This window comes from Oryzias latipes, chromosome 4, assembly GCF_002234675.1.
Source record: "Oryzias latipes chromosome 4, ASM223467v1".
Lineage (NCBI taxonomy): Eukaryota > Metazoa > Chordata > Actinopteri > Beloniformes > Adrianichthyidae > Oryzias > Oryzias latipes.
The window spans coordinates 7,061,869-7,086,948 of NC_019862.2; the positions used below are offsets into that span (position 1 = coordinate 7,061,869).

The 25,080-nt window shown below is 42.9% G+C and overlaps 1 protein-coding gene across 6 annotated transcripts; it reads left to right on the top strand.

Annotated features, from left to right (window-relative positions):
- Positions 1–643: 643 nt before the first annotated feature.
- LOC111947345 (voltage-dependent calcium channel beta subunit-associated regulatory protein-like) lies at positions 644–24,726 on the top strand. Of its 6 annotated transcripts, none has more exons than XM_023954093.1 (11): positions 644–743; positions 5,198–5,542; positions 6,775–6,847; positions 7,979–8,121; positions 9,163–9,218; positions 10,616–10,778; positions 11,058–11,229; positions 11,391–11,543; positions 11,923–12,157; positions 13,822–14,011; positions 19,576–24,726. In XM_023954093.1, the coding sequence occupies exons 2-11, from the start codon at positions 5,523–5,525 to the stop codon at positions 21,074–21,076; spliced, it is 2,706 nt and encodes a 901-aa protein (XP_023809861.1). In that variant the 5' UTR covers positions 644–743; positions 5,198–5,522; the 3' UTR covers positions 21,077–24,726. The 6 variants fall into 6 exon arrangements, with proteins under 6 accessions (XP_023809861.1, XP_023809860.1, XP_023809862.1 ...); XM_023954092.1 differs by lacking the exon at positions 644–743 and adding an exon at positions 4,440–4,648; XM_023954094.1 differs by lacking the exon at positions 644–743 and adding an exon at positions 4,440–4,648 and having other exon boundaries at positions 7,994–8,121.
- The last annotated feature ends 354 nt before the right edge of the window (positions 24,727–25,080 follow it).

A 25,080-nucleotide genomic window follows, 5' to 3' on the forward strand; every position in this document is an offset into this window, starting at 1 on the left:
TGCCCTATTTTTTCTAGTTTATGCCCGGAATTAAACATCATCATTATTATTATCACTACACTTGCTTTAACCATTTTAACATTCTTTTTAAATTGTATATTCTTTTAAATAGTTGAAATTTCCTGACTAAATAATGGCCTTTTAGCTTATTAGTGCTAAAGTAACTAACTGTAAGTTCTTCTTTTTTAATGAATGATGCACTGACCTGAGAACACTTTAATTTGGTTGTATATGTGACAATGATAAATAAAAGTGTCTGTTTTCTATCAGACACAATATTCAACTGTCTTGCTGCTTGTAGCCTGGCTTGATTCTTGTTCTTCAAGACGATTCATAGTCTCTTGAGATGTTGAATTCTTGATTTGATTTATGTTTTCTCTCTTTTTTTTAATTCTACAAAGGGCATGCTTAGCCTATTAAGTATTCAGTTTGATTGAGGGTTGGCCATTACTCATATGAAAGCATTCTGAGATATAATGTTCACCCTGTGGATGATAACTTTGTATTTTCATCAGTTTCAGTTCAAATAGAATAAAAGTCATAAAAGTCTAATTTTGTTCTGGTCTTTGGGTTTACATACACAGTAGCAGTCTGCAACAGAGACCTTTTTGTCATCATAAAAACCACATCCATTTTCTTTTTTCACTTATTCTATTGCAGGGTTGCTGGTGCCTATCCCAGCTACTCCTAGGCAGAGGCAGAGTTCATCCGGACAGTCCACTGCAGGGCAACACTCACCTAAGGTAAGGTTAACAATCACCAACCAACCTGTGAAGCATGTTTAGAGGAAGCTGGAGAAAAACCACTGAGAACATTTAAACTCTTCACAAAAAAGACCCAGCTGGCAATTGAACCAGGCCATCTCACTGTGAGGTGAGGTTGCTAACCACTACACCACCGTGCAGCCCATTTATAGTAATACAATTTTATAATAATTTATATTGTTTTTTACTTGTTATGGGGATTGAAGCAGTTTGTGGTTCTTCATGCTTTGAAGTTTATTGGATAAGAATCATGACACTTCATTGCCACAGGATGGCGACAGAAGGCCTACCGCTGCTATTGAGCAAAAAGATTTAAAACCGGCCGTTTATTAAAAAAACAAAAAAAACAAGTAAAACTAAAATAAGATTTCTAATGGAACACTCTTCGAACGTTTCCCCTTCTGTCATCTGGGCCTCAGTGAAGTTCTCTTTATCCCGTCTGTTATATCCATGAAAAGATGAATTATGAACTGATCACATGGGGACTATGGAAGTGATTCTGTAGCATAATTAAAAATAAAAGTCAAACCCAGAAATGCTTTTTCATTTTCAAAATGAAGCTGCATTTTTTGACTCAAAATTAAAATAAAAAAGCAATCCGCCAAAATGCTTTTTCATTTCCTTCCTCAACACAGCTTATTCTGTCACTTAATAAAAAATGATAAAGAAAATCGTATTTGACATTTAATTTTCAAAAGGTTCTCTGGTAAACGTGTAACAAAATTCATTTAGAAATGTCTAATTTGACAGTTAAAATGGATTAACAGAAATGCTTTTTCATTTTCAAAATGTAACTGCATCAAATGACTCAACATTAAAACGACAAATCAACACTTCAAAATGATTTTTCATTTCTACTTAAAAACCGCTTATTCTGTGTCATAATTAAAATGGAAATGCAAAGAGGGGATTGAATTTTCATTTTAACATCCAGCCTGCAAACATTGTCGCATTATTCAATTCGAATAAGCATTTCCAGGGGGGAGGCAGGGGCGATGACGTCAGTGGTTTCTCCGTGTGTCCGTCTGCTAAGAGACACAGACATGCTAGGAGCAGTGTAGCTTTGTGTTAATGGCAGAGGAGAGGGCTTTGTGATGGTTGTGAACTTCTGATGATTTTACACAGCTTCTCAGGACCACGTAGCAGCATTTGCATCCTCCTTCGGACGCACCGCGGACAAGCTTTTTTGCTTTTTTCTGTTTTCAGTGGTATCCAGAACAAAATAAAGGATGATGTAATTCCCACATATTTACGTCCACGATGCTCATTGCCCGTTCAGAGTTTTAAGTACCTCCACGGCTAATGTTTGAAGCACATATTAGCCTAATGCTAACCCGTCTTCTTTCGGATCCTCCTTGCAGCGAAGAAAAAAGCACTGACCGCACGGATTAAAAAAATATGAGCGAACAGGCCCTTGATAATAATCGTAACAGTAATAAAAGCACATTTAGAAGATAGTCTCCTGCAGCTTCGCCGTTGGTCCAACCAGCAAACGTTAGCACGGTGAAATCTGCCATAGCTGTTGTTGCGGCTCCAGCTGTCATTGAACAGCAAAATCAGCGCGAAGCTGCAAATAAATATGTGGGAATTTTATCATCCTTAATTTTGTTCTGGACACCACTGGAAACACAAATTCATATGATGGTTTCTCAGATCGTAGCAGCATTTCCGGCGTCGGCGATCGGGAGCTTCATGCTCCGCTATGCGAAGGCAGCTGCCGGTCCGAGGAAGAAAAGCTTGTCCGAAGGAGGACCGCAGGAGGCCGAAATGCTGCTACGTAGTCCTGAGAAGCTGTGTACAATCATCAGAAGTTCACAGCCAACACAAAGCCCTCTCCTCTGCCGCTAACACAAAGCTACACTGCTCCTAGCATGTCTGTATCTCTTAGCACAGGGATGTCAAACTCATTTTGGTTCGGGGGCCACATTTAACCCGTCTGATCTCAAGTGGGCCGGACCAGTAACATAAAAGCAAAATACTCAGTTGGAAAAAATGCCTCAACCAACATAGTAGCCTAATCACTTGGGGCCAATGGATATAAAAAAAAACTAATTTCAATTTAAGAAAAGTTTGTTTATTCAAATTCATACAGACTGAATATTTTACATCTGACACTGAAGCAATCCAGAAACTTTTCTTTATGGTAAGTCTCTTAGTGGTGCTGAATGTCATATTCTTTGAGCACTGCGATGTTGATGACATACAAAGCATATGGGTTTTGCATTCAGCTTCGTGAAAGAAAGAAAAAAAAAACTGTCCATTTTTCCTGGAAGGCTCTTCACTCCACTTCACGTTTGACAACATTCATTAGGGTGTCGCTAATGATCATCCTTATTGCAAGATAACAGCCTAAAGGCCCGTACACACCGGGACGAATATTCGCCAGCGTTTTTCGCCACGTTTTTTGTGTTCACACCCAGGCGATTTTCGCTGACGATGAGCCGAGCGAACATGCAATTTCATTCCCTGACATTAGATGGCGCTTAATGTAAACAGAAATACTCCTGTACACAAGGTGGCGCTGCGCAACTTTACGCTTCTTAAAGTCGCTTTTCACTCAGAAGAAGAGAGCAAGTATTTACGCGATTGTCAGTATCATACAAAGAAAAAATGAATATTTCAAGCACCAGTAGCTCCAACTGGTACTTGGTTCGGGGATATTTTAGAATGTCCGTCATTATTTCTTCGCGGCAGTGTAGACGCTACTTGGCGTCTATCTTCTTCGCTGGTATGTGTGCTCAGCAAGGCAGTTTTGTGTTTGAACGCCCCCAAGTTGTGTTTTACTGTAACTTTAGAAGCTCCAGACACGTGTGCAAAAGCGGCATTCTCATTGGTCGAATAGATTTCGACGCGACGCGTCGAAAAAAAAACGAACCCGAGGCGGGTTTTTTTTTGACGCTTTGACGCGTGGCGTTTTTTCACGTCGGTGTGCAAACTCACATTGGTGCCCTTTGTTTAATCACGAGGCGTTAAACGTCTGCGAAAATCGCCGGCGAAATTCGTCCCGGTGTGAACGGGCCTTAAGACTCAAAAGGAACAAAGGTGCATCCTACCCAGACGCAGAGCTGTTGTGTTTCACTTTTGGCACGTGCAGAGATATGCTGTTTCAACTGTTTTTCCTGTCCTATGCTTCCCCTAGTGGCGGAATTGCACATTTAGGTTATTTCTTTAAAAAATCATAACTTGCCACAGGAATGGACTAGAAAATTGCTTTCTTTTTTAAATCATCCTTATGATTTTTACTCTTCATGTGTGGGCCGGAGTAAACCACCTGGCGGGCCGGATAAGGCCCGCGGGCCGTATGTTTGACATCCCTGTCTTAGCAGATTGACACACGGAGAAAGAAGTGACGTCATCGCCCCGCCTCCCCTCTGGAAATGCTTATTCGAATTGAATGATGTGCCAATGTTTGCAGGGTGGATGTTAAAATGCAAATGCAATCCCCTCTTTGCATTTTCATTTTAATTATGACACAGGAAAAGCGGTTTTTAAGTACAAATGAAAAAGCATTTTGAAGTATAATTTTTCATTTTAATTTTAAGTCATTTGATGCAGTTACATTAAGAAAAGTAAAAAGCATTTCTGCTTTTTACTTTTATTTTTAATTATGGAAAAGAATCGCTTCCATAGGGGGCTTCCCCACCTGTACTGCAGCTACGAACCCCCCTTCCCCCGCCTTACCTCACTCTGTGCGTCACGTGGCTCGCCTCAGAAGGGGTGGTGGGCGTGTCGTGAGCGGCGGGGCTTCATTCATAAATCCTTTTATCTTTAAAGCCCGTTTCCAGCGCGCACGGACCCGTTCGGTCAGTCCGGTCCCGTGTGGTTCTGGTCCCGGGGAGTTGAGCGCTGCTGCCCGCTTTTTGCCCCCCCCCCCAACCCTCAGGGTGAGTCGTGCCGCAGATCGGTCCGATCAAACCGTGACTGCCGGGAAATAATCACGATTCTCTGACCGGAACGGCTGTTTGCGTGACTTTGCGTGAATGTTGATGCGTTTTCCTTTGAAAAATCGTAGCCTGTAGGAACAGATTCGTGAGGAAACCGCCGTCATCCTCCAGCCGAGCGGCTGGAAGGCGGCTGTTTTACTTTTGCTTTGAGAACAGAACCGCACGTTTGTGCGGTGCTCCACGGCGGCAGGTCTGAAGCAACAATTTAAGGCGGGAAGCTGCGCTGTGAGGAAGCAGATTTAGGCGTGAGGGGATCGAACATGCGGGGGACGCCCGCGTCTGGCCATCTGCTCTGGAGATTATTCAGCACAGACTGAGGAAATGAGCAGCTCCTCACCCCTCTGCTCTGCTCCTCTGGGGGGTTGCACTGGTTTCCATCAGGAAGTTTGCTTTAAAAAAATGATGCTCAGAGGAAGATTTTAGGGAGGAAGCAGGATTTCTTCTGATTGACAGTCCAACCTCACAACCAAAAACATGTCTGTGTTGCAGCGCTGCTGCTCTGCTCCTCCAAGGCCTCCAGGAGCAGGAGTCTGCTCATGTGGCTCACAGGGCTGAGGATGCAGCAGAGGAGCTGAAGGAGGCCGTCTACACGATCCAGAGTTCCTGCTGCCCCTGCTCCTCCTGCTGCTCCTGAGCACTGCCCTCCATCAGGGTAAGATCAGCAGGATGTGGAGCTGCAGTCCACGCAAAGAAAAGCTCTCCAGCCTGGTTCCTGCGGCCGTTCTCATGCTTGGCAGTAGGTTTACATGCTTGTGTTGCTTAAGCTGAGCGCTGCAGTCTGTGGAAAGCAAACCCAGTCCAGAATGCTGCTGGCATGTTGCTTCTCTCTGCTGGGTGAGTAGATCTGGCCGTGCATGCGTGGGTGTTGGAGGCCGTGGCTGCAGTGTTTACAGCTGTGAACAGTAGAAGCAAAGAGGCCAGTAGAAGCTAATGCTCATTATGTGCTGCTGTTTCTCTGCTTTCTTTCGTTTGTGTGTGTGCCTGCATACGTAATGCTATGGTTGATGATTGACCATCAATTCTCAGTTAACCACAGCAGACTTTACAGTTTCTGAAATCACTGCATGCATTGATTTATGAATCGACTGCTGTTTGAATCTGTTATCGGTGCATTCAGAATTTATTTCTGCCCATACATTGCAAATACTCAATCCAAGGAAAGTAAAAAGACTTTTGTTTTTCCAAAATGGTCTTAATTTCTGTCATGCAAGAAATAGAATCTTATTAAGAAAGATTTTCAATAGAAAATTAATTTAAATAAAGACTGTCTGATGAAAATGGTGTTTTTGCTGTTTCTAACATGTTCTGATGATGATGGACATGTAAAAAGAATTTTAGAAAAGTTCAAAATTGCATTTCTGAGTAGTTCCTTATTCAAATCGTTGTGAATCAGGAGCAGATTAAAAGATGCAGTTTGAAAAAGAAGATTTGTGGTGTAGAAAACCCGCTGGGCGGGGCCACAGTCTCCCAGCTCCGCCCCATTCTGATGCATCCACCTGCAGACAAATAGATCTTTGTTTTCTTCGTCTGACATAGAATCTGGATCCAAACTGTACAGCTGGATTGCTCTGATCTTGCTCACCATTTTTGATGCACTGCTAATGTTAGGTTGGGGTTGTGAGGGGCTGTAAGCTAGGGGGAGAGAGCATAAACGAAGGGATGATGGGAAGTGAGGGAAAGCTTACTCTGCGCCAACAGTTGGAGGTGAATTTCTGATGAACTCCTGCTGCTCTGTAGAAACGATCTCTTAGAAAACGATTTTTCGATTGTGGCTAAAAACATCATCTTCATTAAAAGACAGGTTGAAAATAGATCAGAAGAGGATCAGAGTGGGTCTTTCGGAGGGTTTTTCCATAGAAAAATAATCTTTGATTCAAGAAAACACGATGAGAATTTTGTCTTTAAATAAGAATTCCTGGTAAGACAGTTTTTCTAACTTCATTGGCAGATTTCTTCCCTTTAAATAGGAAATATTTCAAAATGTTTTTTGAGCTTGTTTTGCAGTGTAAAATGTCTAGAACTTTGTAATGGGGTTACCCTCCATGTTTGCATGTTTCCGTTTTCAGGCGGACTCTCTCGTTGGCTTGGACCATGAGCAATGATTCTGTCGTCTGGAACGTCGTACCAGAAAACTCCACGGTGATTCACAGCAGCTCGCCACCAGACCCATGTTCTCTCTCGTGTTTTGGGCAATTGACTGGTTAATAGAGAACATCCTGACCTGGACCTGAAATAATCCAATATCTGATCTAATTTGGACGTTAATTTCCCCAAACAGAGAGTTTTCAGTATGACGCCTTCCCCAGCCTTGGAAAAATAATCTAAATATAGTTTAAATCACATCTGAAGCCTTTTGTATTTTCATTACTAAAATAAAATCTTATTTTTGAGCTTGAAACATTTCCAACTTCACACCAAATGAGAAGGGGTCGGGGCTCTAGGAGTTGTAGTTTATGGAGGACTTAAATGAATTCTGACAACAATTTTATTTTTGTTTTGAGGACTTCTGGAGGTTCCAAACCAAACTGACCTGAAGACACATCAGGAAGCTGATATAATGGCTGTTCAGACCATTCCCGCAAATGGGGGGTCTGTAAGACATGTAAGACATGTACGCAACACATGACTTACATAAATCTAAAATGTAATTAGTCCAACAAAGCTAATGCTTACGCAGAATAAATATAACAAATGATTTCTTAAAGTTTATGAACAAAACCCTAAGATGAAGAGTCCCAGCTCCCCCTCTTCCTCTTTATATGGTGGTTGGGTCCTCCCAGTGAGCTTCCACAGAAAAAGCAGCTCCACCCTCTGCCACCTTTTTGGACCTGGAGGAGCTCCATAGATAACTATACGTACATGAAGAGAATCTGATTGCGATTAATGAACAAACTAGAACAAAAAGAGAGTGTATTTATGTAACTGCATTCATTTGGGAGAATGAGCTTTGCTCCTCAGCAGAATTCAGATGACGAACCTCAGAAGTTCAGACTTAAGAAGGTTTCACTGTTCACCGCTTTTGCATCCTTAATTCTCTCAGAAGACACTTGAACAGCTCTGGACCCCCAAAGTGCTGAAAGCTTTTTGAAAGCAGACGTTCGGCTGAGTAAAAGCAGCAATTATATTCCTGTAGAAAGACCTACAAACATTTGAAATTAAAAAGCCTTTTTTTAATTGTAAAAGAATCATGTAAAGATCATGTATTGGAGAATCAGCGATTTAAAGAATCCAAACTACGTATGTGTCTGTTAACGTTTTCCTGTTTTTCAGGAAATTCCCCTTCAGACTGAGGAGCATGAAGACGGCTATCTGCTCCTGCTGGTGATCCTCTCCATCTTCCTGGTGGGATCTCTGATCATCGTCTCCTTCCTCGTCATCGCCTGCCGATACCGCAGCCGTGGAGGCTGCAGCAGGTGAGATCCACAGAGGATGTAGCATCATCATCATCTTGTCCTGAGGGATGCGGCCCACAGTCAGGACTGATGAGGAGGGGCGGGCGTCATGAAATAAGAAGATGGATGAACTCTTAAAGCGACAGATGGAGGCTTTTGTTGAGCTCGTTCATCAAATGGTTAAATCGCATTAATTGGTGCTTCTAAGCTTGTTGTTCAATACGATTTTCTTGGGTATTTATGCTTGAAACGTTTTCATAAATAGCAGATGCCTGTCACTGCAGTGATTCTACCAACACAAAAAAATCCTTTAAAAAGAGAAATCTGAAAATCATGCTCTTGGCAGAATAAATGTTAGCCTTCAGGGAAGTGAAAGCATGTTCAGGCATGACTCTGCGTTTGCCGCCTCTGCACAGCTTCTACTCAGGTGTTGGAGGCTTTTTTTTTTCACTTAAAAAAACAAGCATTTGGGAAGCTGTTATAATATCCTCTGAGTTTTTTTTGTCTGATGAGAGCTCTGCATCTGGATGCAGATAAAAACCCACCGCCGGGCCTGAAAAGCAGAACCGGCCAGACCGGTGCAAATGAGTGTAATGAGATTTCAGGGCAGCCATACGCTGTGATTAATGCTGCGTCTCGGCCCGGCACTTCTCCTCCACAAACCCGAGTCACGGAGGAAATAAAAAAGAAGAGAAGCAAAGCACAGATCTGGGAGGGTGGAGACGTCGCTACAGTCGAACATCAGGCAGAAATATTGCCTTGTTTTTCTGCCACATTCAATCCTTTTTGTAGAATTTAAAACACATTTTAGAGGACGATAAAGTTTTTATTTAAATCCAATTATTCACTCAGGGTTGACAATGCCTAGATCCTTATAATAACTCCTCCTTTGTAAATTCATGTTCATGCCATTCTTGTAGCTGCCGTGCATCTGAAGCTTTTCAGAAGGAGCCTCCTCCTGACTGAACAGAAAAGCGTCTGAGCGACGTCCTGCTTCACAGATGAAGGACAGAACTTGGGGTCAATCATGTCACAGAACTGAACTCTTTGTTTGCCCTGCAGGGCCAGCGATGACCCGGAGAAAACCACCACCTACACGGAGTCTCAGCCCACGCACGGTGAGTGGAGAACACACCAGGAACTGAGCATGCTCAGAAAAATGGAGGAAGGTTGTCTGGATGTGTGAGAAAGAGATGAAGAACAGTAGTCTCTCTTTGACACGCCATCCACATGTTGTTGAGGGTTTTCCTGCTGCACAGTTTGACCGTCGAGGACTTTTACTCCCAAAAAAACGTCAGTTTTAACCCTAAAGTACCAAGAACAATTTACTTTGAGCTTTTAAAGGTAATTTGACAACATTTTTTCATTGGTTTGTTCATTTTGGGTAGCAGCAAGAAACATCAGCCAAAAAATGTAAAATAAAAACCAAAAATCAAAAAGATTAAAATAAATTACTTAATAAAAATAAAAAGATCAAAATTAGGAAAGCATTTTTGGTAGCAGTAATTAACAATGGCCAAAAAATAAAGAAAATAAAAAGATTTTAAGCTGAAAAAGCATAGCAGCAACAAATATCAGCCAAAACATTTAAAACAAAAACTAAAAGAAAAAAAATGTTGATAAAATAAAAATAACACTCCTCCCCACTGTACCCAGCTTGGACAATTGGATAGACATTGTAAATGGAATCTGCCCAAGTTCTTGAAGATATGGTCACAGTGGATATTCGATGTTAATCATTTACAACAAATGGAGGTAATGAATATGTCTGGCTTGTGTTTTTTTGTTTTTTAAAATTTCCTTCCCTCCCTAGTAATGCATCTGCTGTTCCCTGTTTTGTGTGTTATTAGATACTAGGTTATGTTATTAAAAAAAGAAAAGAATTGTTGAGAATGGAGATATAAGTCATGGGTCCAAAAGTGGCCCTAAGTGAATTTAAATTTAATGTTTTATAACTTCATGCTCATAAATAAAATTTGAAATAAATAAATAAAAATAAAACAACTGAAAAAAAAACATTTTGGGTAGCAGAACATAAAAAATATAAGAATTAATTTCTTTCATAAAATGAAGACAAATAAAAACAACTAAAATTACATTTTGGGTAGCGGCAACAAATAATGGGCAAAAAAAAACAAACCCAAACAATAATGGATTTTAAAAAAAACATTTTTTAAACTGAAGAAACATTTGGGCTAGAAGCAATACAATCAGCCGAAATATATAAAATAAAAATAGAAATATAAAATACAATAATTAAAAAAAATACAACTTTAAAAACTTAAAAATACATTTTCTGGTATCAGGAATTGACATTAACATTGATCAAAAAATGTTAAATAAAAACATAAAAACAAAACATTTAAAAAACTGTGACCTAGTTTGACCCTGTGGGTTCTCCAGGGTTAAATAGTTTTATTACTGTTATTTTGTTAAAAAATATGCTGCCTTTCCTCTGTCTCTCCTCTTCCTCTCATCCTTTCCACTGTGTCCTCTACCTTCTGTGTTTGAGTAGAGATCACCATCCAGGTGGATGAGTCGGAGTGCCTGTCCATGGTTAGCTCTCATGATCAGGAGACGGAGCGCTTCCTGTCCACAGGCCCCACCGGCCGCCGTGTCTCTTTCAATGAGGCGGCGCTCTTTGATCATAGCAAGAAAGCCCAGGAGAAAGGCCGCAGGTCAGCCCGACAAGCCCACATCAGAAACGGTTTTCCTCTTTTCATCTGAAGCTCGAGTTGTGCATGAAACCCTTTCATGGATGGAAGGATGTAAACATGTCAGCGTCAGAATGTCCTCTGCATTAGTTCCGTCAGAAAACGTCATTATTTTACTAAAAGGGTTTCTTCTTCTTTCATTCATTAATGTAAACTAAAACGCTGCTGAAGGTTCAGCTTTTGTTCTCTAATAATCTCCCTTATTTGAAGCTGTTTCATGCGTTCTCTTCACGTGGTCATCAGGTACACTCTGACTGAGGGTGACTTCCACCACCTGAAGAACGCGCGGCTCACAAACCTCCACATCCCTGCTCCCGCTCTCAAGATTGTCACCATCCACGAGTGTGACTCTGCAGAAAACACCATCACCGTGACAACCCGCCCTGCTGCCAAGTCAGCACTTTCCATCTTTCAGGTGAGAAACCTGATTCCATTGATGGAGAACCGGCGTGTCCAAAGACCGGCTCATGGGCCAAATGCAGCCCGAGATCTCAATCTGAACTTGAGATTTTTGACTTTTTTTTTGACGGCAATAGAAAACAATCCACAGACCCGAGTGTCTCTGCTTCCCTGCAGCCGATGCTGTGCGCCCTGCCCCAAACGGCTCTGACCGGCTTGAGTGGCAGTCCCAGTCGTGCTCTGCCTGGAGACACTCTTAACTCCATGATGGACACCAGCTTCTGTGAGGGCACTCCAGCGTCAGGCGCCAAGGAGGCGGGCGTCAGCTCTGTACGTAAACTCACACTCATGGAAGATGGACTCAGAGCTAAAATGTATACAAGTGCTTATAAGCAAATCTTGTAACACGTACATGCTGGACTTCTGCTTTTAGGTAGATTTCAGTTTCTTAATGCTGCATTCAATGATTGTTCAATGATCATTCATTGATCATTTTTCCAATAGCACATCTCCTCAGTCGGGGGGTGGGGTGGGGGGGGTCCTTCAAAGCAACCAGCCAGTAAAACGGGTGCATCCTGAGCAAAGGAGGGCTTTGGAATGTGACCTGTTAGAATGAGCGTGGATGTGTGAGCGTGGAGGACGGCGTACAGCCCGTCACAGCAGAATTTGTCTGAAGGCTTCCTGTCTGACCGTGTCTGGCTTTGCTCAGGGTGAGGTGATGGCAGCCGGGCCCTGGGGCAGAGGCAGCAGCGGAGGAGAAGGGACCATGGTGGGGAACGGAGCATCTCCTGCAGCCAGCGGCGGTGCAGACAGCCAGAGGCCTGTGCTGCAGCTCCTCAGTAAACTGCGGCGTCATGCCAGTCTGGAGGGGGCCAGTCCTTACTTTAAAATCAAGAAGTGGAAGCTGGACAGCAGCCAGAGGGCCTCCAGTCTGGACACCAGAGGTAATGCTCTTATTCCCAACTGTCTGCTGGTGAAAAATGGTCAAACCTGTGGGGGTCACGCAGGTGACCTACAGTAAATATGAACGTCATAGACAGCCCAGTGAACCCGTAGAGAGAAAATGTTCATGCACATTTTTACGGGCTGCTGTGGGCGACAGGGCGTAGTGAACACTTCTACAACACGTAAGGGTGATTAAGGGGGAAGTAGGTGAGACAGGCGTGTCGTACAGATTTTTTTGTTTTTTTAACCCCCCCCTGCAGACTGTTCACGTGATACGTGCGCTCTCCTTGCTGCAGCCTGACGGATCACGTGCAAAAATGTGTGTGCCATATTCATGCACGGTCCCACCTAAAGGTCGTGTGAAACAGCCATTTTATACATTTTGCAAACATTGCATGGAGGAAAATTGTTCATCCATGAGTATAGGTGGAAAAAGTGAGAAAAGCTGTGGTCTGTAGTTGAAATGTTTACAGATGTATCCGGAATGAACCATGTTAAAACCACAGAAGAAGTACGAATAAACCACACAAAGAACACATAAATCAACGTAGAACATGAACCGTGCTGTTAATATGCAAATCATTAGTGATTAATGCGTCAAATATGTAATATGAACGTAATATGCGCGCCGCATACGCAAAAAGTTATACATCGGTGGTACATGTGTGAAAAGTAAGATAGACAAACATTGAACTGTCATGCAAAGCTACTAATTTGTGTAGGCATCCCTCAAAAATCACACACAATTGCATAAGATTTACGTAATAATTGCATATAAACTACGTCAAATACGCACTAACTGCGTAATTCTCAACTGACCAAAATTTTGAACAGCTCAAAACTAAATTCACTTAAGGAATTTAGTCCGTTGAAACTCTCGACAACATCTGCGCACATCAACAAATGACGAACACAAAAACACTTATAAATTACCGGTACGTATATCACGCATGTATCACCAGAGGCCGAAATCTATTGCGTAAAAAATTGTGCAAATGTTCAAAATGGGGTTGCCTTTACTGACATTAGTGAGAAAAACGTCATATTTACTAGTGTGGCTTAAGGAAACCATACGACAATATCACCTGCACCCCATAAGTGCGTAGAACTTCCATTAGCCCTACAGATAATCTAAAATGTACTTACCACATGCACAACAATGGTACCTTCCATTTTCATGACGTTCCCTGAGATGGCCATACGAGCTCTATGACCCTCTATGGGTCTGGACAACCCAAAAACCCACAGCACCTGTGCCCCCATGGGTGCATATAACTAAGGCTTTAACTCATTTCATTTTTTAATATTATTTAAAAAGGATAAAACAAGTAATAGTGCAGAAAGGACCTTCAGCTTTTGCTTTACTTTCTGCTGTATCTGTTTAAGATCATCTTCTTGTTTCATGTTGGACTGCCGGAAGTTAAACGGAGAGCTCCACAGGTGGAGGCCAGACGGATGGTTCAGTGATGCACTTTTGGTCCTTTAGTTCTTCACCATCCTGGACTCACACAGTCCTGCCTTCTGTCCCAGCAGGAAACCAAAGCAGACCACTAATTCCTCTGCAGAAATGCTAAAAGCAGCTTTCTCCAGCTCTCCCGCTCCTGCTGTCTCACTACTTGCAGCTCATTGCTCTTTTTTTTTCTTCACGTGTGGCGTGAGCCAGGCTCCCCGAAGAGGCGGCACTTTCAGCGTCAGCGAGCCGCCAGCGAGAGCATGGACCACGAAGACCACGAAGCTCACCGCATCGACCTCATCCAGTACATCGCCCACACCAAGGAGGCCACCCTCCTTCCAAGCCAGCCCAGCACACGCCTCCTCTCACCTCCCTCCACGCCACCCCCTTCCCTTGGCAGGTATCTTTAATTCCCTTGCCATTCATCCCGTCCACTGCTTTTCTCATTTGCACTCATTTTCCTGCAGATTACAAGACAAATGAGATGAAACATTGAGGTTCGGATTCTTCCTTTCGTCCTGAAATTTCAAATCTAGAAATACATCTGTTAATCTATAATAAATCTATTATTTTCTGTGTTTAAAATCTGTACATTCGAATCAAAATCCTGACTAGATTTAAGGTAAACTTTCAACACAGTAGACCACTTTCTTCCTTTCTCTGACTGAGCTTTCTCCAAGTCTGCAGAAGCTCTCCTCATTCGAATAATAGTACTGAAGAGGAAAGTAAAGTTGAACTTTGATCTGACTAAAATTTATAATAATAACCATTGTCCTCTCCAAAGAGCATCCAGGAGCGTGAAGTTCATGCTCCTCAGAAGATCCAGACTGGAGTGAAATCTCTTCAGGTCTGTTTGCTGCAAAGAAAAGTTATTAAGGTTTAATTTTTTTGCAGCTTCAGATCACAGAGGCAAGTGCTTCAAAGCAGACAAGCATCAACAGCAAGGCTAAAGAGTTTCATTGTACATCAAGGTTCATTTTTTCACTAAAGGATTCAAAATCTCTCCATTCTGCAAGCCACTGTGATTTTTTGTTTTTTTATGCACCTCAAATGCAAAGATGTGAAGGTGAGGAGAGGCTCAGAGAGGAGGAAGGTGTGATGGTGAATGTTGTCAGTGGTGTGCCCCCCACGTAGGATGTGACCTGGAGGAGAAGGAGAAATCCTGGAGGCAGGTGTATGATGAGGACATACACATGGAGATCCAAGGGCAGGGTGGTTGTTGGAGCAGATTTTTACAATCATGTATTGTGTAGGAAACAGAGATGATGGATAGGGTTCAGGACAGGGAAGGAGAAGGACAGAAAGTGGTGCTAAAAAACTGGAGATGTCAGAATTTCTGGACGGCTGAAAGCAGCTTTGGAAGATCAGGAGGTTTTCCAGACGACCTGACTGCCCCAGCTATCGAGGGGACTGAAAGGGAGGAGCTCTGGGTTTCTTCTGGAATGAGGAGAGCAGTTTAGAAGACTTGGTGGTGGAATGAAGAGGTTCAGGAGGGTGTTAGGAGAAAAAGGTTGGCTAAGAAAAAGTGTGACACGGAGAAAACAGAAGACAGGAGTACAGGGAGATGCTAGAAAGGGGCGTATGACGACATCAACTACCCTCATGTCCTCCTCTTCTACATCCACGAGCCTCCTCTGGTCCTCCTCTTTCCTCGTAGCTCAAACCTCATCACCCTTTTACAAACATCATCACTGTTCCTCCTCCCATTGTGTCCAAACATCTCCATCTGCTTCCCTGCATTTGATTGATCTGTAGAACATCTACCATGGTCTGTTCCTCTGATGATGGTAAAGGGGCGTGTCTTTGGTCCAGTACCCATTGCTATACCCATCAGTAGACTCAAAAGACCTCCAACTTTACCATCTTATGCCTAGTCGATCATTCTAAAAAAGTTTTTGGGTTGGTGTCCAGAATCTTAGGGGGGATGTCAGCGATTAGAAGTCCAGTGTAATATATGCCTATAAATCCAACCCATAATCTCCTACCAAATAGCCACTGAGCTGAAAGTCTTATTCTTGTTTGATAGTTTAAGCCAGTCAGATTTCTAAGAAGTCTCTGAGGTCTTTGGAAGATTAAGATGGTTTGGTTGTCAGAAAGTTCGGATTACGTCTTAAGGCCTGATCATGGCACGCCAGTTGGACCACAGGGGCGTTGACTGCTCGCTGTTCTTGGCTCTTTCAGAAACTCCTGTGCTATTGAAGTAAGGGTGAGGCTTCTTACTCCTTCAATTGGCTGCAAGATTAATCAGATCTGGGGCCTCATTTATAAACGTTGCGTATGCACAAAAGAAGGCGTACGCCACTCTCTACGCAATAATTGATATTTATAAAAAGCAAACTTGACGGGAAAATGTGCGGTCCTTCACGCAAGCTCTGACCAGGCGTACGCACAAAAACAGGTGAAATGAAAAACGGCGACGCCGTCGGCAGATGGAAGAAACACGTTAAAGTGAAAATGACAATACTGCCTCTCATAAATAACATGAAGACTTCACAGAGCAAGTCTTACAATTAACAGCCTACACGAACACCCGTTTGATCGATCAGCAGTGAAACAAACAAAACAATCTAACGAAAATTACAACAGAAATTCAAATAAACACTTATTTGCAAAAAGAAAAGTTAAATAGGTTCTGCAATATTGGCATGTTGTGCAATTCATCCTCATAAATAATATAGTTAACAGAACGAAATAATGTACAAAACTCATATTCTCGTCAATGTGTCCGTCTGGCGGAGCAGATATAGGTGCAATCAGACAGACAGATGGATAGATAGATGTATTAATTGTCCACTGGGGAAAGTTGTTTTCATAGTAAAACATTTCTTCATAAGCTACAGAATTATGGTATTCATGCATATGCCTTTAGTTTGTTTTATTTTTGATAAAACAATGTATGGCGTATGTCTCAACCATTCAGAAAGCAACAAGAAGTTACATTTGTGCTAGGCCTGCACAATTAATCGCAAATTTATCGTTATCGCGATTTCAAGCTGTGCAATATCCATATCGCAAAAAGTTGGTGAAAATCGCAATAAATGGTAAACCTTAAATGTTAAAAACAATCTTATGGCAACTTGAACTATTTAATACATTTTAAAAAATCCCTTTATGCATTTGACCAATCAGATGGAGCCCTTCACGTTGTTGACCAATCGGATGTTAGATGTTGCCCTCCTGATTAGACGAGAGTCATTTGGAGACTAATTTAACGTATTTTGCCTATTATCTAAATTAAACTTTTCCAGTGAAATGGAAATGTTTGTGTTGTTTTTGCTATTTGTTCATTTATCACAAGTTATATCGTCATCGCAATATTGATCACTGATATCGCATATCGCATGTTTTCCTCATATCGTGCAGCCCTAATTTGCGCTGAACAATTTCCCATTTCCACGTCGATTATTCCCGACATCTGTAGCTTGTCAGATGTAATTAAATGGATGGAAATAAAATGCCCCATCACAATGCGTAATGACGCACAATGGCTGATCTTGCGCTCTTAGAAGATGTGGCAAATGGAAGAATTCGGAGTGAACGCATCTTTAGACAGCAAGAAGACTTGCTGGCAAACGAGGACGAGTGGCTTATGAGCCGGTTCCGACTTCCTCGAGCTGTCCTGTTGGACCTCTGCGGGCTTTTGGGCCCTGCGTTACACACTGTGCCCTCCAAACAACACTTTTCTCCTCTTTTCCACCTCGCCAACGATAACTTCTACTTCACATTGAGTGAAGTTACGTTTTTTTCATTTCCTCTCTGTGTTTGCCATGATTTCGCAATCAATGAATATTAACTTGTGGGCGTTTCACGGACTATTTATGGGCAACTAAAGGCGTGTCATGAAGCCGCAAAAGCTGCGCTACATTTAGAATTGATTGTGATTTATTAAGGGAAAAATCCGTAGGATGTGTGTGTGCACGGTTTTATAAATCTGAATATTTCTGTGCGTACGCACGTCCTATGTTTCATCCATACGCCACTTCTGACGCAAAGTTTTATAAATGAGGCCCCTGGTGCGTACAAGCACCAATACCTAGTTCCTAATACGTGAGGCTGGTGCCTCTGCAAAGCCGGTCAGGGCCCCGAACAGAACCAGAGCAATCACTGCTACAAAAAGAGCAGCACTTCGGGGCCAGATGGTTTCTTGCTTACCCAACTAGCTGTTAGGAGACCCTTACACCATGCTATCAGGATGGAATTGCAAAACCCGGAGCTGCAGCTCTCATTTTCCATGGAAGGTTTGGTCCATGTTGTGTAACTGTAGACTATAGCTGCAGAGCAGGACTTCTCTGAAGCAAAAATCCATAAATGCATACAGATTTCAACACCAACATCTGGAATTCCCAAACTCCGTTATTTCAATTGTTTCTATAAAGACTGGATTTACAGAGTCAGAGTATAAGTCACTGATTCTGAGTTTAGTCTGTGATGTTTATCATAAAAAACACTTTAACTGTGAGACAAAATGTACAACATTAATCTGGGAAATCTTATAGTTTGATTTTTAAAGAATTTATTTCTTTAATGGAGCAGAAAATAAGTATTTATCTCCAAAAACAAGAATTCTGTTCCTCACATACCCGTTTCTTCTTCTTTAAGGAGCTCTTCTCTCCTCCACCTGTATTAATGTCACCTGTTTGGACTGGTTATTTGTATAAAGACACCTGTCCACACCTGTAAACAGTCAGACTGGAAGCCCTCCGCTATGACCAAGACCAAAGAGCTGTCGAATGACATCAGGGACATGATGGTAGACTTGAACCAGACTGGGATGAACCAGTCTACGATAAAACTAACAGTTTGGAGAGAAGAGATCAATTTTTGGAGCAATTTTTAGAAAATGGAAGAAGATCTCTGACAATCTCCCTCCACCTCCATGAAAGATCTCACCTGCTGGAACAAATGATCTGGAGAACAGTGAGAAAACTGCCCAGAACAACACAGAGGAACTGGTCAGTGACCTGAAGAGAGCCGGCACCACAGTAACACAGGTTACTATGATATCACACGATGTCATGGATTCAAATCCTGCAGAGTTCCAAAGATTCCCCTTCTTGAACCAGCACATGTCCAGGTCTGTCTAAAGCTCTCCAGAGACCATCTGGATGATCCAGAAGAGGATCAGAAGAAGGTCATGTGGTCAGATGAAACCAGAATGGAACTCTTTGGTAAAAACACCCTGTTAGGAGCTGCATCTCAAGGACACCATAACCACTGTAAAGCACGGAGGAGGTCACATCATGGTTTGGGGTGCTTCTTTCCAAAGGAACCAGAACGACTGATCCGCATGCTGGAAAGGACGAATGGATCTATGTTTGGTGAGACTTTGATCTAAGACCTCCGTCTATCAGTGAGGATAAAATGGGGTTGGATCTTGCAGCATGACAAAAATCTCAAACACATCTCCACGGCAACCAGAGTGACCTCGTAAAAGGCCTTTCAAGGTTCTGGATTGTTCTAGCCAGTCAATCCAACACAGAACCTTTGGAGGGAGTTGAAAGTCTGTGTTACCTAGCAACAGCCCCAAAACAGCAAAGCTGTGAAGAAAATCTGCATGGAGGAATGGACCAAACCTTTGACCTCTGTCACTGAAACCAGGGTCACATTATGAAGTGCAGAAGTGAACTTTTGGTATTGAACGAATCCTTGCTTTCTGCTCCTTTGTATCTAAAATCAAGCTCTGTGATTTTCTAGATTTGTTTTTTTTCTTCAGTCCTTTTTCTCCATGCATTGATGCTGTTCTTGTCCTGGGATGAATGCATGTCTTTCTCACCTCACATGGCTTTTGTGGTACATACAGCAGCAGCCATCACAACTCATAGAAGCCATTTGGTGCATTGTGAAAATGTTCTGGTGAATTTGTAATTTCACTGACCGCTCTGACACTTGTGTCGTTTCTCTCTTTGTTTCTCCCATCTCTTGTTTTACGTTTTCTTTCATCCCTTCATCTCTGTGTGCATACAGGCTAGAGGTGAAGGTGATGGTGGAGGCCGGTTGCAGCGCCTGCGGACCCGAGGATGTTGGCCTGTCCTTTCATCCACAGGAGATGCCTTCGGGGGCGAGAAGGGAATGTGCCGGCTCCCCAAATCCTCCCCAAACACAAGATCCGCAGTCACTTTACCGAGACATCTGGACATTACGCGCATCGCTTGAGCAGTATGCAGCCTCCGACCAAAGCAGCAACAACGACCGCAACTCTGTCTGCAGTGATGCCGACAGCGTGTGCTCAGTGGGCGGACGCACAGACACAGAGCGAGAGAGGTTCCTGAGTTACTCATCCCAGGATTTGGGAGATGAGGTGGAGATGTTGGAGGATGACAACGTCACGTGCATAAAGGACAAGTCTGAGGTGCAGAAGAGTAAACGGGGAAGCACAGAATCAGAGCGAAGCGGAAGCGATGCAGAATCCGGGACTCGTAAACTGTTGCAGATGGACAGTGGGTACACATCAATCGAGGCTCCATTTCGAGGTCCAGAGGACCTGCGACTCTTTGGAAGCAGCAGCGTAACCGGGAGTCCCAAAGACAGAACAGCCCACGAGAAACGACACCATTTTACGAAAGCGGGGCGAACAGGAACAATCGGTGAGAGTTTTGAGCTCCATCTCTTTGAGGAGGATCCAGAAGATGACCTGCTGCTCGGTGCCGGTAATGCAGTTTCTCCTGCAGCCGATGCTGGTTCTTTAAGCTGGCTAGCATACGGCCAGATGATCACGCCTCAAGGCGCTGTTGAGCCTCCAGTGCAGCCGCTTACTCTTCACCAGCGGGACTATAGCATAGACGAGAAGACGGACGCTCTCTTCCACGAATTTCTGCGCCATGACCCCCAGTTTGACCAGCAGGAGTCTCCTAGAAAGTACCGCTCACGTATCCATCTGCGGAAGCAATGGCAACGCCATAAACAGTGGAGCGACCCTGGTATTCGACACTTCCAGTCCTCCTTTGAGAGACACCGGACCCCGTTGCGAAGAGGGGAAAGCGTGAACTACCCTCTGGAGACAAGCTACCACAGCCCGCTGCCTCGCATTGTCAGTGCTCCTGACGAGGAGGCCGGAGACGGAGCTGGCTGCTCTCCTGAGACTCCAAAGATGGAGCTGACGATGCAGAACAGAGGAAAGAACAAGACACAGACTGTCCCTCTTACAGACTCTGAGCTCCACATGTCCTCTCTGCCACTGATTTATCCCTCTGTTTCTGAAAAAGGAGGACCTCAAGGGCGCTCTAACTCTCAGGAGGACAGGAAACAATCTGGACGACTGCCCGAGACCCCAGAAGAATGCTCACCTCCTCAGCTGCCTGATTTCTTGGGCTTTGGTCCACAAACTATTACAGCAGAAGTCACTGACAAGCTGACTGCTAACCTAAACGAGACGCTGTTCAGAAGCCCTTACAGAACCAAGGACCCCGCCACCGAGGGCGTAATCCTGACAGCCACACATGCCTCTCCAGACCACAGCCCAGTGTAGCAGGGCTTCATTCATCCTCCTCTTCTGCTATTTTACACTTGTCCTTTGTTGTTTCCAACTCAAGCTGTCCTTTTTAGCTCCAAATATGACGTCCAAACTTATGAGAAACTATAAAATGTCGTTTTTTTGCACATATTTTCATCAGTTCTAGAACCGTGACGCAAGCTCCGTTCTCAAACTAGAGTGAGAAATGTGAAGAAAAGCTAAAGTGTAACACAGCTTACAACACAGACAGATGTGACACACTTTTGTGCTTTTGTGTGACAATTTTCCTCACCGGTTATCAGTCATTAGTCATGGAACGAGTGCAGACGCTTTCTATCGGGAAATAATCCATCAGTTACATGACAATCACTGAGCTCGGAGTGATGGAACGACATTCTTCCAAAGGATTCACAGGAAGGAGCGGCTGGGATGGAATGACAACATTCTCAACTTTTGGGTTGTGAATATGATGTTTCAGCACTGCCCCCCCCCCCCCCCCCCCCCTCATGGTTGTCAGCAGCCATCCATATGGAGCTGAAGGATGCTAGACAAAGAAAAGCCCAATATTGCTAGAGAAAAAAAATAGTTTCCTAGGGTTTCTAGTTTCGTGATAACTTACAGCGTCTTTGTTAGCCTCCATCTTTAGAGGATGGACCCCCCCAGAGAGCCTTTTGTTGCCAGGAATTTGAAATCTGCCCCCTTTGTAACTTCTGCAGCTCTTGTTAGTGTAGAACTGATGTTGTTGGTCTTCTGCTGCAACAAGCTGCATCTCAGGTAGTTTTTATGAGAAGTTTCTGAACAATTTTTACAAATGAGAGTCCTGGATGATCCCGTCCACAACGCCGACCACAGTAATGGCAGCCTGCATGGTCAATGGCTAGCATTAGCAGTTGGCTGGATAGAACTGAGATTTCTTCCTCTTTACTTAGCAGATTACAGCTGGTTGACCAGTCTTGATCCAGGACAAATCAAATTGTCCATATTTTTGTGTATTCCATTTAGTCTGGAGTACACCCCCACGATCTTGGACTGCTGTTTTGCACTCCAGGTCTGCGTGCACATTATGTGACTGAAGACTATCAGTTGTACATAATCGAAACAACTCTTTTGATATTTTAAGGATAACTAATGACAAAAATCCAAATTAAAGTGGTAGTTTGATGGTTTTAACAATCGTTTATTTCTGTTTGTATTTCCATTGAAGACAGTCCAAGTGAAGCTGGGAGCAGAAACCTCCCAGCACAAGGATCCACTGTGAAACCAGGTGCTAACGGAGAGGTGGAACCCGACCGATCTGGAAAAACCTGTTAGCAGCAGGTTCTGTGATCCAGCAGGGTCTATGTTCCTGAGGGGTTCTGCGTTCCTGCTTCGTTGAAAACAAGAACACATTTGAGCAAAAGATTGGTTTAAATTGGAATCTCCTCCCCAGATCTATGGGAGGCAAAATGCTGATTAAGCCTTCCAGAGAACAGATCCGTGTGGATCCAGCTGGTCCCTACAGAAAGAACCTGAAGAAAGATGTCCCAGTGGCTTCATTTGCTGTAGGAAATAGGGTTCAATTCCTTAAATTTGTGTGTCAACTTGATGACAGAATTCTTGTAAAAGAAGCAGTGGTTGATTTGTTTTTGTTTTTCACTGCATTGGGGACAATGAAAACTGTCAAAAAGGCAGAACCTGCACCAACAGATCCAATAATCAAGTTTCAGCACTTTCTCACGAATTTTAAAACACTTTGCATCTCTATCTTAATGCATCTTTTGGTTTGTTTGTTTTAGAAAGAACAAACATCAGTTTATGTACAGGTTTACACCCATTCTAACTGCATTTAAGCTTCTGGACATGCAGGTTCTTTGGTTAAACTTAGACATGTTTCCAGAAAAACAGATTTGATGTATTTATTGGTGAATGCGGAACACTAAATGCTTGTTTTTCTTTATTTATTTATCTACTTTGTTTTTACTTATTTATATAAATACATTTGTTTAAACGCCACCACTGCCGGAACCACCCCATTGCATTTAGCGGCAAATAGACCACGCAATTCTCCGTCATCCTGTCCTCGTTGACTGTGTGCTGGCCGACTAAAATCCAGCTTCAAACATTTTTCAGCTGGGCTCCCTGTCTTCCCATTCAGAGTTGTGATGAATATTAATCATGACAGCCAACTCCTCTGTGCCCTCCCCTCTACTGTTCATCATTGTTCGAGCCTGTTGCCGCACAGAGGAAATAAAATGATCCTCCTCCGTTCGGGTGGATGATGAGGCTCTTTTCCTGCATGCCTAGATTAGATCTGTCTCTTGTGCATGAAAAGATTCTCCTCTTTTGGCAGAAGCTCAGCTGCTCGCATTGCTGAGATGAAAGGAGCAAAATGTTAATAAAGAGTGGAGAGCATCGCCTCCTTTCATTCACACTTATGTCATCAGCCATTATTTTGAACCACCAAATGACCACGCTAATCAGCAGGAAGGGAATTAAACAGCAGTGGGGTTTGCTTCCGTTGATTTTTGAAAAACCGTCCCTGTTCAGGTGAAGGAAAAGTGTCAGATGACTCTCTCAGGTATGAGACTTCAGTCAGAGAAAAACTATTCTAACTGGAATAATAGCAGTGTATCTGTACAAACAGTTTTCTTTGAGGAAAAGCACATCAGGCTCAAACTAAAGGTCTTTGTTTGACTTAGAAACAGTAAAAAATGGACAGTGTGGCGTTTGTTTTAAATTTGTCCATAGCCATGCATGGAAACTGATGTTTTAGTCTAAAGCCACAGCCACTACGTACAATTTCCGCATATTACACAGATAAAAATTGGTCATGCGTGAATCTATGTGGTAAAAGTGAGAAAAGTTGTGGTCCTTATGTGAAATTTTCTCAGATGTCTCAGGAATGAACCATGTTAAAACCACTGAAGAAGTACGAATAAACCACGCAAAGAACACGTAAACCATTGTAGAACCACGCGTGATTATTGTGCTGTTTATTTGCAATTCCTTCATGTTTAATGCACCGGATACGGGATATAAAAGTTATAGTGGTACATGCGTGAAAAGCCCTTTAGACATACGTGGAACGTTCGTAGAAAGACACAAATTTGTGTAGGCATTTCGCAAAAATCACACACAATTGCGTAAGATTTACTTAATAATTGCATATAAACAAGATAAAATACGAACCAAAAGTTTTGAACAGCTCAAAACCGAATTCACAGAAAGACCCGTAGACGAACATCTGCACACATCGACGAATGACCAACGCCAAAAAACATGCGTATGTCACCCAACTATCTGTTCTAAATTTTATAAGTGGAAAATGCTCAAAATGTACGTATTGGCTGTTTTACACGGCCTCAAGATTACAGATGTAGGAACAAGCTGACGAGGTCAATAGAATGTGCTCGCGTGTTAAAAGCACAGATAAAAATATTGGTGTGACGACATTTTTATTGTATTTTATGGTTTTCAGTTTGAATTGCTTGGGTGATGAAATGAGATTTCCTTGATTTATCTCTTAGAATATCCAAATGTCTTAGTATTCTTTGCCAATTGAAAGCTTGATTTTTCTTAGCAGTTTTACTTTTTCTGATCCAAATCTTTTGGGCCTTAAGGAACCAAGTTATTTAAAAATGTTTTGGTTTGTTTCTCAGTCTGTGAATAAAAGACGTAAGCACAACCGTCCAGAGTGGGCCTTTTTCATGAGAACTCCTGTCAATTAGGTGTAGAAAAGGAGTTGAGGACTTGAGTCACATGACTCAAACTTGAGTCACATGACTCAGACTTGAGTCATGAATTTGATGGCTTAAGACTTGACTTGACAAAGTGTGACCTGCAACTCAAGTAGGACATTAACCCTTCACACCTGAGGTGTTGCCGGTGATGCCTAAATAACACATGGTCTATGACATACCACAGGGGTGGGCAATTCCAGGCCTCGAGGGCCGGTGTGTCTGCATGATTTCTAGATAGTCTTGCTCTACTCATGGCTGATTACCTGGTTCAGGTGTGTCCAGCCAATCAGAACATGCCAG